At 36.0% G+C, this 12833-nt stretch overlaps 1 protein-coding gene across 3 annotated transcripts; it reads left to right on the top strand.

The window, feature by feature from the left end:
- The first annotated feature begins 3776 nt into the window (after window positions 1–3776).
- Window positions 3777–8044, top strand: LOC117141683 (casein kinase II subunit alpha). Of its 3 annotated transcripts, none has more exons than XR_004459497.1 (2): window positions 3777–3934; window positions 4454–4543. XR_004459497.1 is itself a non-coding variant. In XM_033305288.1 (2 exons), exon 2 carries the CDS (start codon window positions 6837–6839, stop codon window positions 7845–7847), a length of 1011 nt encoding a protein of 336 aa, XP_033161179.1. In that variant the 5' UTR covers window positions 3917–3934; window positions 6710–6836; the 3' UTR covers window positions 7848–8044. The 3 variants fall into 3 exon arrangements, 2 of the variants coding, with proteins under 2 accessions (XP_033161179.1, XP_033161178.1); XM_033305288.1 differs by lacking the exon at window positions 4454–4543 and adding an exon at window positions 6710–8044 and having other exon boundaries at window positions 3917–3934; XM_033305287.1 differs by lacking the exon at window positions 3777–3934 and adding an exon at window positions 6710–8044 and having other exon boundaries at window positions 4454–4566.
- Window positions 8045–12833: the final 4789 nt, after the last annotated feature.

The raw sequence follows: 12833 nt of genomic DNA on the forward strand, positions 1-12833 counted from the left end.
AACTCCATATTCTGCATCGCTGATGCACAATGATGTGGATTCCCAAGTTTGGAATTGAATTCTTAAAGATGCCCCTCCCATCTCGCCCGACTCGCCGGATCCAGCATTTCATAAAGTACTTGGATGATGCATCAAGCAATTTGTTCCGTTAAGCCCATTTCATTTAGAACGCGAATTTGAGCGTTATCCGACAACTCACCAAGCATTGAAACTGAACTACTGCCATTAGCCCCAGAATGTCAAAAATGAGTGCCTGAAATACCAAACGACTATTGGCAAATTAGTTTTGTAACAAATCCAATGCTATAGCATAGTTACCATACAATATTTTCAGGAGTTTTCCCCGAGCGAGGCACGCTTTGAAATCTTCCCCCGAACCGCCAAAATTAATACAGAGCTTGATAAGAGCCCGCAAACGTTCCACTAAATTATAATATTTGTGTTTGTTTGAAGAGGTATGCAATCAAATAGGAATTTATATTGCAACATTGTGTGTATGCTTAAAATACAATTTAAGTTTTTTTATGTTGGAGCACCCGTTTTGAGTTCCAAGCTTTCTTCTCAGTAGATTGACAACTCGAAATGTAGCTCACGCTCGTATATTTTGAAACTGTCTTTAATTGATTGGGGTCGAAAGAAATTAGTAACTCGAAGAATAAACTACTAATTAATTGGTAATAACATTTTTCGGAATTGACCGAGAATATCTACACTCGTGTTGTTGTTTCATATCGTAGAAATGTGTATAAAATTGTATATAGAAACGCAATAGAAACTAAGAAAAGGAATACCCTTTCTAGTCGGGCCCGTATTACCTTTAAAAGAATCTTTCTTATAAAACTTACGAACGCAAATCTGCTGCTGCGAAATGATAAAGTTAAAACAATACATAATAATTTCAAAGGCATTCTTAGCTTCCTAGCAAAAGGCAACGCATTTATATATGTGCTCAGGAAATGATAATTTGTATATTGTTTCTGAATTACGAAACTTCAAGTGACATTTTATTTCAATGTGTTATTAAGCATAAACATCACGCTGAGCTTTTTCCCATGCGGCAATCGGGCCATGCTCTGGGCGGTATTTCACATTGCAACCATCTTGCTCAAGGCGGTTGTCATCGCGAAGTTCTTCATAACGCTCACGTTCGTATTTGGTGAATCCCCACTTCTTTGAAACGTAGATCTAAAAATATATTTAAAAACAAAACATTGTTTTACAAAATCTGTTTTCTTTTCGTACACATAAAACTCTTATCTGAATTTCCGAAAACTATCTTAAATTCGTGAGTACCGAAGTTTAAAAATTTACACAAATGTCATATCGTATTGCCTTATATGCTGTTCTCACTACAATCTGCATAATCAAAAATGTATGTGTTCGGGTCCACCGATACATTTTTATTAGAATAATATATATTTTTGGCGATTAAGCGCCAAAACTAAAAAACTAGCAATAATAAATAATATAATCTTACCTCAAACATAAGCACACCTTGTGTTATGCAACCCAGCTTTGTGTTTATCATAACTATGACTTTGTTATTCGGACAGATAAATATAATAAGTAGCTGGTTGATTTCTTACCAAACTTTTAGAAAAATGTACAAAATTTATATTACACTTCATTGTTATGAATTTTTGGCATTTTCAAAGCCATATTGAACTGACTGCTAAGAGTTGTTACTTTCTAGAATAAAGTTAGAAAACTTTATAAGTATATATTGTTGTATTGTATTGTTTCATTTGTTATTGACTCAAACTCAGATAATCCGAATCAGCCTAGGTGGCCAATCTTGTTTTGGATGAATCTTTTGGATTTCCAAAGTTGGAAGAAGAGTGTTTTCTGTGGTATTCCCAATATTTTCCCTAGTAACGTAATCGGCAAAAGGCTGGAATGATCTAGTCTTTTAACTGAAAAATTTTAAGGCAGCGTGCAGAATTGGATGTCACAGAATTTTTTTAATTGGTCTGTAAATAAAACAAGAACTAAAGAACTCTTTTTTTTTTGGCAAATTTAGACTTCTAAGCGTTGAATGGAGATTTTAAATAGTTATTTTTAAATGCTTGTCAAGGTTCCTTAGCAAACTTTTTATTATTTTCCAGAATTTTTGTTAAAGTTCTTCAACATCTTTTCATGTAAGAACACCTTCTGATAATGGTATACATAATATTTTATTCCACGCAGAGAAAAAGTAATAAAAAAGTACTCCAATAATACAAATACCTAGTTTGGCCTTATACTAATTACTTGTAATGCAGCGTGTATAATAAGCAACCATTGAAATTGTTTTTAATAAATTTTTTTCGACTTCGAGATGATCACCTGGAGTTTTCAACTTTCTGGGAATTTTGAAAATGAAGGTAACGGGTACACAACAGAGAACACATTATTGCACAATTAAGAATATGGAATAAAAAGGTTCGATCACTCGGAAGAATTACTGGTCGATAATTATCAGATAAAATTGTTAATAATAACGTTGCGCACACTCTGCAGTGGGACAGTTTTTGAAATGAATTGTCCTTGCTAAGCTACTTTTACAAGTTATAAGGTTGAGAAAAATATATAAATATTATTTATATATTGTTTCGTTTTCTTCTTGCTTCTTTGGTACGCATCTGATCCAGAATGTATATATAATAATTTAATTTATCTAAATTATTAATTTTAACAACGTTTTAGATACAATTATATAAATGATTATTATTATTATTTATTTAATCAAAGTAAATTTATTTTGGCTATATTTTTAATCACTAAAAATATATGAGTATTTTATTCAAAAGGTTGACTTTGGGGATAAGAGAATAATGACCACTTTTAATTCGAACGCCACCCAAACTTACCGTTAACTCAACAGAAGAACAGAGCAAAAACAACCACGGAAAAACTATCTTGTTATAATCTGTAAATAAAAACATAATGCAGAACAAAAAAGTTTATAATTACTTTAGATCATTCAGAGTTTAGCAACGATGGTAAGCACATTTTCACCGAAATCAGAGTATTAGTTAGAGATTGTTATAAAAATGGGAAGACAAAAACTGAAATAAGCAACCAATTCAATTTATCTTCGGTGATTGGGATGATACAAATGTTCAAGAAAACTAGGAACATTGAAAATAATATTTCAAATAGAGGCCGAACATCAGTGAAAACAGCCCTTCACAAAAGGAAACTGGTCAAAATTGTAAAGGGGCTGGTCGTCGCCAATCATTAAAAAATTAGGCTTCAGAGTCGCCAAAAATTGGCAAAATTTTCAAGGGAGAATGGACGTGACTGCATTTATAAAATATTGTATATTGGTTTCTGTAAAGTATGTTTTGTAATTATTTATCTATCATTCTCAATAACTTAGGCCAAGGAAAAACCCTTGCTTAGGCTGCGTCAAAAGATAAGCGTTTGCAATGGGCTCGGGAAAGGATGTCCTGGACTCAAAGGCAAAGGGAAACAAGCGTATTTAGCGACGAAGTGTAGGCGAAAAAAAAATTATATATTGTTTTTTTTTTGTTGAAAATAGAACAAAATATTTTTATCATCGTGAAAAAAATACATTGGCATGCAATACCTATAGTATTATTAAAACAATTTCGTTGATGTTAAACATTGCGCACTGCAAAAAAAATTCTGTTGGAATTAATGCTGGTTGGAGCTCGGATATCGTTTCAGCGTGCTGCACAAATTGACTTGACGGCCCTTTTTTGCAATCTATCAACCTCATTTTTAACATCGATTTTGATTCTATAATTCTAACCACAGACTTTAATATCAATTTCACTTCCATCGTTTCTGACATAACGATGATTTTTTGATCTATCTTGACTACCTACTATTTTGTTATGCAGTAAAATAGACAGCGGTTAAGCTAACCTTCTTAAAATAAGAAAAATTGTCTCCGTAACCACGTACACTGGTTTTTTTTTACTAGGACGTGAGTATTATTACTCTTGTCATTAAATGGCATTTAATAAATATGTATATGCAGATTTTGCATTACAGCGTTTTCTCACAAAAGCATGAAATCAGTGAAATATATCAATAATTGTATATATGTTGTGGCAAGTCTATGAAATTTTTTATGCATGTACATAAATAGGTATGTGGCCATTCTGAATCATGCTGTCATGAAGCCGGTGAACTCGTCTAAATTTTTTGCTGAACTTTAGAGTGGTTGTCATTATGATAATTGTGTGTATATTTAACGTTGGCGTATATACTAGTTTTTACTAATATTTTGTTAAATAGCGAATGTATTCATTGAAATATAGCATATTGCATACATATGGATTTATGTATGCATATATAACTTATATACACATTTGTATATATCTAGGGCTTATTTATGTAAATGAATTCGCATAATATATGTATTAATAAATATCTATGTATTTACATAAATGCAAATTTAAAATTTATTTTCATAAGTATACCTGCTTATTATATAAATTAGTGCAGAACTGTGAGGAGCATACCCGGCATTCACTGTGGATATCATACGAGACGGAGAAGTCTTTTAAAACACTTTGGCAAGCCAGCTTATAACAATCAATCTTCACAAATTGGGTACGTTTTTGTCCATATTTATACTTAGGCACGTGCATTGGTATGAATTCCAACAGTCTGCGTGGAAAATATGTATGTCTGCGAATTCCGCCTTTTTGCAAGGGCGGCGCAAGCCATCAATTAAACTCTTTTGGTTGCTCTTTAACTTCATAAATTCATGCTCAAAAATATTTATTAAGTACACACGATTAAGAAACCCACAACTTTGTGCTTCTTACTTTATTGGTTTTGCACCTATTTGAAACACATTCTTCTTAAATTATGATAATTAAAACATTTAAAATAATCGTAAGACAGACATTTCGCTAATTATTGAATTAGTGTAAAAGTCTTTCAAACAAAACCACCACATATCGAGGTAAAGAGCCATCGACACTCGCAACTTCAACATACAAGGTGTTTTAACTTTTGCCAAGAAATATAAATTACTTTCCAATATACATTATTATTATTCTATAATTGACTTATGGGCACGATATATCAAAATTATAATTGCCCTTATAGCCCTAGAAGTTTGCCGAATAAGCGAATTTATTTAGTCAAATGTAAAATACGTTTTCATACCTAAGGTTATATCAGCAACATATGAAAAATCGTTCGTCATACGATCGTGACAATTTTTTATATCGAAGTATTTTTGTTTAATATCATCAATTGCAAAATTACCCTTAATTTCTACCACAGACGGGACTTTAAAAGACAACGAGTGAAAAAGGTAGTACACTTTTTGGCGGTCATCTTAAGTTATGATATTTATCCAAATATCTTTTCAACTAAACAAAACTTAAGTCTCTAACTTCTTGAATCCGAAAGTGGGTGTTTTTGTTGCTGAAAAACCTTCAAACATTTATTCCGAAGTGTGTTTTGCCATGCCATTTTAACGAAGTATGCACAGTCTGCAGGTATGCAAATGTTGTGGTCGTACTAAATTTGGTAATACGTACATATATGTATATTATGTTTTTGAAAAGTCTTAACGCTAATGCTTAGGACAAATGAAATAATTACACGAAACTAAAGTAAAACCTTTTAGAAATTACTGACAAAATCGAGGAGACCGACAAAAAATGTTATTTGGAAAAGTTTTAAATTTTAAATGGGCTTGGCGATTCCCAGTAGCTGACCTGTGACCTGGTAAGGCTCTATCAAATCGTAACTTTAAGTCATGGGGCCAAATTTGTATCTTTCTGGCCATTCAAGTATGGGTTACACCTTTGTGAGGCGTAGAAAAGTTCTGAACAACTGTATTGAACTGATTGTGTTGGCTTGCTAGCTCAGAGGATTTTGTTCGTTCCACCAAATTTATAGTAAACGTGATCACTCCGCTCGGTTACCGGTAACAACACTTTGCTGTCCTCGCTTCATCTTTACTTACTCGCGTTACACTTTGATTAGAATGACCGTTGTGTGATTCTTCTCAACTCGGTGAATGCGTGACATCTGCATAACTACTTTAACTACTCATAAAACCTTGTTCATCTTAACGTTCTAGCACTCGTAGTTACCGAGATTTAGGCGGTCTTAAGTACGTATGTACATACGTACATGCTCAAGGAGTAATCCTGATCGAAAATATCATGGGTGCCACAAAAACCATTGGTGAAGTTGGACAGTTTTCTAAATTAATTGGCCCTGCTAGGCTACCTTAACAAGTTATAAGGTTGAGAAAAATATATAAATATTATTAATGTAATGATTCTCTTTCTTCTTGCTTCTTTGGTACGCATCTGATCCAGCATATATATATATAATATATCAATCATCTAAATTATTAATATTAACAGTCTTAGATACAATTATCTAAATTATTATTATTATTATTTATTTATTTTATCAAGGTAAAATTATCATGTTTAGATCAACATTTCGAGTGAAACAGCTTTGTTTTGTTTTTGTTTGGAGAGTGGCAGCGCTGCTACAAATGATTTTGGAAATTGCATATTTAGAAAGAAATTTTACAGTAAAACTTCATGTACCTCGAATAAGATATTGTGTTTAATACCTAACTAAAGTGTGGTAAATTAACGTCGTGACTAATATAACAATATTTGAACTGTTTCGGGAATGTGTGTTATGCTATGAAGATGTCTAGACACCTGTTTCCGATAGCTTCTGATTAAATACGTTTTCGTTTTACTTTCAGATTGTTGTACAATAATATTATTAGGACCACCAACCGACTGAAATCGGAATCAGCTCACATAAACTTACTGCTACAACCCGAACAAAGTTTTAAAAAGGAGGCAGAAAGGAACGCTTTTTTGAGAAATATGACACTTCCAAGTGCGGCTCGCGTGTACACAGATGTCAATGCCCACAAACCGGATGAATATTGGGACTATGAAAATTATGTGGTTGATTGGGGCAATCAAGACGATTATCAGTTGGTCCGTAAATTAGGACGTGGAAAGTATTCTGAGGTCTTTGAGGCCATTAATATTACTACCACAGAAAAGTGCGTTGTTAAAATTTTGAAACCTGTTAAAAAAAAGAAGATAAAGCGTGAAATCAAAATTTTGGAGAACTTGCGTGGAGGAACAAATATAATAACACTTTTAGCCGTTGTCAAGGATCCTGTTTCTCGTACACCAGCGTTGATTTTTGAGCACGTGAACAACACAGATTTCAAGCAACTTTACCAAACATTAACTGATTATGAGATTCGTTACTACTTGTTTGAGCTTCTTAAGGCACTTGACTACTGCCACAGCATGGGAATAATGCATCGTGATGTAAAGCCCCACAATGTTATGATAGATCACGAAAATCGAAAATTGCGCCTTATAGATTGGGGACTTGCCGAATTTTATCATCCTGGTCAAGAGTATAATGTTCGCGTGGCTTCGAGATACTTTAAAGGTCCCGAATTACTGGTAGATTACCAGATGTATGATTACTCACTGGATATGTGGTCACTTGGTTGTATGTTGGCGTCGATGATATTCCGAAAAGAGCCGTTTTTCCACGGACATGACAACTATGATCAATTGGTGCGCATTGCCAAGGTGCTGGGCACCGAAGAGCTCTACGCATATTTGGATAAATACAATATTGACCTCGATCCAAGATTTCACGACATTCTACAGCGTCACTCAAGAAAGCGATGGGAAAGATTTGTCCATTCTGACAACCAACATCTAGTTTCTCCAGAAGCATTAGACTTTCTTGATAAACTTTTACGCTATGATCACGTTGACCGACTCACAGCTCGCGAAGCAATGGCCCATCCATATTTCTTACCTATTGTCAATGGTCAAATGAATCCCAATAATCAGCAATAAGAAGTTTTTTCATTATGATGAATACTGTAATTCGAGTTTGGGATAGCAGCCATTTAACAATATGATAATTATGCAAAAAATATATAAAATCCGAAGAAAAATAAAATAAATTAAGCTACTGTCTTAAAAATGACTTCAACTGTTCGTTAAGGGATTAACCGGAGAAATCGAATAAATTCTCACAGTATAACATCTAATTGACTATAATTTTTTCAAGTGGGAATGAAATTACAATATTTTTGTATAATACTCGCAAACTTTATTTATAAAAAACACGTATACAAAAATATAGATACGGAATAAAAGAAAATTGAACCATGGATAAGCGAACAGCAAGTTCTACTTCATTTGTTATACCCGTTACTCGTAGAGTGAAAGCAAAGACACTAGGATAACAAGATACGTAACGGCATACGATTTTTTTGTGCTGGCTCCGGGCTCTCTGGATTTTTTTTTCAAGAGCCAGAGAGCAGAGAGCTCTACAGCCAGCAGCTCTCTTCTCTGCATACAGGGACATCCGACCCCTGTACGTGTGCACATGCATGGTAAATTTGACAAAATAAAGTGAGGGGCAACTTTACAGCTTATTAGGCCTTAAATCTACATTATATTTGATCAATTGGCACCATGTTTCTTGTTTTGCATTGTCTTAACATGATCATTTTTCGAATATAGCATAGAAAGAGTAATAGCCGAATCTATAATAATACATAATAAATTTCATGAATGACTTTGTATTGGATTAATTGATATTAGAGTATTTTAGCTTGCGACGTGTTAAAAAATTCTTAGGTTCCTATTTCCGCACGTCGTGCCTCAAGAAATCAATTTTGAAATAATTTTGTTGCACATTTTTAATTATTTAATGAAAGTATTTTTTAAAATATACTTTCTTTTTTTGGACAATTTATTTTTTAAATTACAAAAGTTATAATAACCATTCCAGATCTAAACTTTTTTTAAATAGTTGAAATAATAATAAAATTAATTTTAATGCTGTAAGATCCACAAAAAAAGATATACTTCCCGCAGTCCCCTGTTAAAATTTGTCGTCAATTCCATATTACATATTAGTTATTTTTAACATAAATATAAACATGTAAACGGTAGATAATTAATTAAAATCATTTTAAAAAATAATATTCAAGGCAATAATTTTTAAATTTTATTGTAGTAGATCATATTGCAGCGAAAATGAAAAACTCTAAATATTGAACGTCTTTAATCGTCTTCTTGCACAAGTACGCAAACAAACACAGTAACTCTTTTATTGTTTTAAACAAGTGCATCTATGACCGTTATGCATCTTGTTATTCTAATGTCTTTAGTTAAAGGGTATACAAGATTCTTTGAATAGAATGTAAAAGGTAGAAGGACGCGTTTTCGAAATGCGTCGAAATATGGTCTGAAAATTATAGTTTAGGGTCCACAAGAAAACCAAGATTATTAACTCGTGTTATTCTGCCCAAAGAGCACCCACTTAGAGTGTATGTCGTGTGTATTGGGTTAACACGACAAAAGGTCATAACTTTTTTTTATGGAGAGGAATCACAAAGAACTTCCATATATGGGGAAACTGTGAGATTCCAGAGATTTCCCCTATTCTTGGGGTCAATGCCCTGCTGATAAGCCGTAACAAGATGCGTAACGGCCATACATTCGTTTGGCACTATGCAGCCACTTTTTTTGTGAAGACCAAATTTTCTCTCCATATGAGAAGGCACTACTTTGATTTGTGCACTTAATGCATTGCTCAACAATAAATTTTTTTATACACATTTGTTTTTTATTATTTTTAAAAATATTTTCGAAAACTTTTATGTGTATTTTGCAAATGTTAAAAAATAAATCAGATGGTGCCTTTAATTTCCCGAAGTCCGAGGCACGAAGTGCGGACACAAGAACTCAACAATCACTGCCTTATTAAGGCAGCGTATTCTTAATTTTAATCAGGATACTGGAGTGCCACAACCGATCGAACTCCTAACGTACATCCAGGAAGAGTGCGTTGCAGTACTCCTTGTTTCGACGATAGGATTTGCTCGACCACTAGGTGAAGGAGTTGCTAGTCTGGCTGCAGCCTTGATATTATGGGTGAGAGTGTCAACAGCTTCCTCTAGGTCCCTTTCTGAGTTTATCGCCGTACTCAGGTTCAGAGAGGACTCAAGCCTACCGATAGTCGCTCCATCTTGGGATAAGCTGTAGTTGTTGCATCTAGTGTGATTATAAGTGGTAGGTGGTCGGAGCTGAGTTTAGCAACGGACCGTATCCCAGCATGCATGTCCAGTTTGCCCCTGCTGACAGCAAAATCTTTATAACCTGGGGAGCCTCTACTGCCGTACGGGAATCTTGTAGGACCTCCGGTTGCTAGGGAGCTCATATTTGAGCTTAGGACCAGATTCGCTCCCGCTCGCCCTCTTCGGTTGCATCTCCCCGCTCCCCATAGCCAGTGGGATGCATTCCAGTCGCACGTGACGAGGGGTTTGGAACATTGTTGATAAAGAATGCATTTAAATTCGTCCGTATTCCATATGAACCTCGGAGGGCAGTATATCGCGCCAAAATTGACAAGGACATGGCCCGTCTCGATGCCTGCAGACTCGAGTTGCACCTAGTCAGTGGTTATTGGTGTAAGAGGGAAGTGGACTAGGCTGGATTTTACCAGGATCGCTGCACCACCTTTGGCGTTACCGGCGCTCGGGTCGTTGGCAGTGTAGGACTCAAATCCAAATATTTTGGGTACCTGTGCCTCCTTGCAATGAGTCTTTCTGAGCAGCAGAACATCGATTTCGTAACGCCGCACAAAGCATTCCACATCGGCCAGCTTCGTAGACACGCTATCGGCGTTCCACACTAAGATGCGCAGCGGCATCATTATGGCGCTCGACGCGCTTGGAGAGCAGTGAGCAGATTCATGATATGACTGTTGTTGCTGTTGTTACATCATCATCATCATTAATTCCATCTGCTTCTCTTGAATCGAGCGTAAAGAATTATTACCTTTATTTAGCGTCTGCAGGATGGCTTCATTGCTGCTGCTAGCATCCGTCGCCTAGACGACCTTAGCCGACTGCGGCTCCTGTGACGACTGAGGATTCTATCCTTGGGCTGTTGTTGCTGATTCTGTTGTTGGTGTGTCAGGCTCAGTGGGTGCTTGTGGTGAACGAACCCTTTAGCAACATCTGCATACGATATACCGCCTCAAAAAGAGCGGATCTCAATACCTCCAGATAAGCCCCGTGTAGTTGGTCGCTCATTTAACTCTGTTCTTCAAGCCACTCCACTTTTGGGTCTGTATCGCTGCATGAACGCTTGTAGTTTGCTGCAACATTTATAATTTGCAGGTTGCTGTCCACCAAAGTTGTAGTAAGTGCACAGCTCGATGTGTGGCCTAGTACAGTCCTTGGCTAGCTGTTCGCCGGCACATTTCACACAAATGTGGGCCTTACGGCAGTATTTGGCTGTGTGGACAAACTGCTGACAACGATGTCATTGAACTTGCTTGCAGACAGGCTCAATAACTACTCTCATATGGTATAGTGTCTTTACTACCAGAATCTCTTTATTGTTTGCCGCAGCAGCAATGTTCAGGAATAACATGTTGACTGGCAGAGCTTTTGAGGTACTTGTTGCGTTTCGCCTTAGCGGTGTATGTGGTTCTCGACCGGTGGTTTTTGACCGATCCAGCTTTTCCTTGATCTGGTAATGTAGCGTACTGTGGTGCAGGCCTTTCACGCATTAACTGTAATGCCTCTCTTCTTTTAGCTGGTAACAGTGGAACTCATACTCTTCGTTCTCGCGCCAGTTGACTATGCTGCGAAATGTGTTAGCGTCAGCCGAGCCCCAGGACACTGCCCATTGACGCCCTATCCTCAACCTTTTTAATGTTCACTATATTTTCGATGCTCTGCATCATCAGGCATACGTTGTCTACTCCCTCCATTACTGTAGGAGGTGGAGGTATCATCCCGCTTAGCGGCAGCAATAGCAGCTTGGTGACTGGTACTGGACTGGTCACACAGATCGCCAATATCATTGCCTACTTCTTTGTCGACTGAGAGATGCGCAAGTAAACCAAAACGGTTTGAGTTGCCGCCGTATCTAAGTTGTGTTGAGGAAGGGTTTTCACCTTGTTTGCCGATATTAGATTTCGATTTTTTTCTGCCAGTCTCTGGAGAAACACGAGACTTTCGCTTGATTTTTTGAAAACGCTGCGGGGAGCACATTGAATAATTCATAATATATGAGGGATCATTGACGGCTCTTGTATTACTATTTGTAGACAGGGCAGAGTCTTTTTTCGGCACGTTTTTCAGCAATTGCTCGCGAATCTCTCTCGGGCCCGCCAGCCATTTGCTTCATCAAAGTGAAGTCTATTGATTTTTTCGGTGGGCCATTATTTTCTATTTTCGGTTGTGATTTTTAGCGACACGAATTTGACAATTTCAAGGCACACATGTAAGAATGCAAAAAATCACTAGGGTCCTAGCCAAGACTTGAACCCTGTGATAGATAGGCTTTGAGCTCACAAACAGCGCTGTTTGAGCGATCGCGTGGCAGCTGGGCAGCGGAGTCCTAATTCCAGTAAATTAATTTATTACAGTAACGAAATAGATGTAAATAAAACAAGTCAGATATGCTTTGGATCTTGAAACACTTTAGTTTTGAAAAGAAATCAATGAATTTAATATTTTGATTCGCATTATCTATCTCTATATGCAATGTATAACTCATGCATACCATATAAATATTTATCTATTTACGCGAATCAGTGATTTAACATTGAAATTTTAAAACAGCTATAACTAACTGTTTTCTCCGGTTCTGCTCGCTACGAACTGCAACGGCTATCTTCTAAAGTTTTTATGATTTCTGTGCAGAACCCGATCGTCAAAATTAAGAGATAGATGAGTTTCGGTGGAAATCATATATTTTTAGAAAAAATAGCTAGTTTCTTAACATTAATATCAGTAAAAGCAAGTTAAA

This window comes from Drosophila mauritiana, chromosome 3L (genome assembly GCF_004382145.1).
Source record: "Drosophila mauritiana strain mau12 chromosome 3L, ASM438214v1, whole genome shotgun sequence".
In the NCBI taxonomy this organism is placed as follows: Eukaryota; Metazoa; Arthropoda; class Insecta; order Diptera; family Drosophilidae; genus Drosophila; species Drosophila mauritiana.

What these genes read in the sequence shown, in the direction of transcription:
- LOC117141683 (XM_033305288.1), top strand. Translation starts at nt 6,837, where the DNA reads ATGACACTTCCAAGTGCGGCTCGCGTGTACACAGATGTCAATGCCCAC.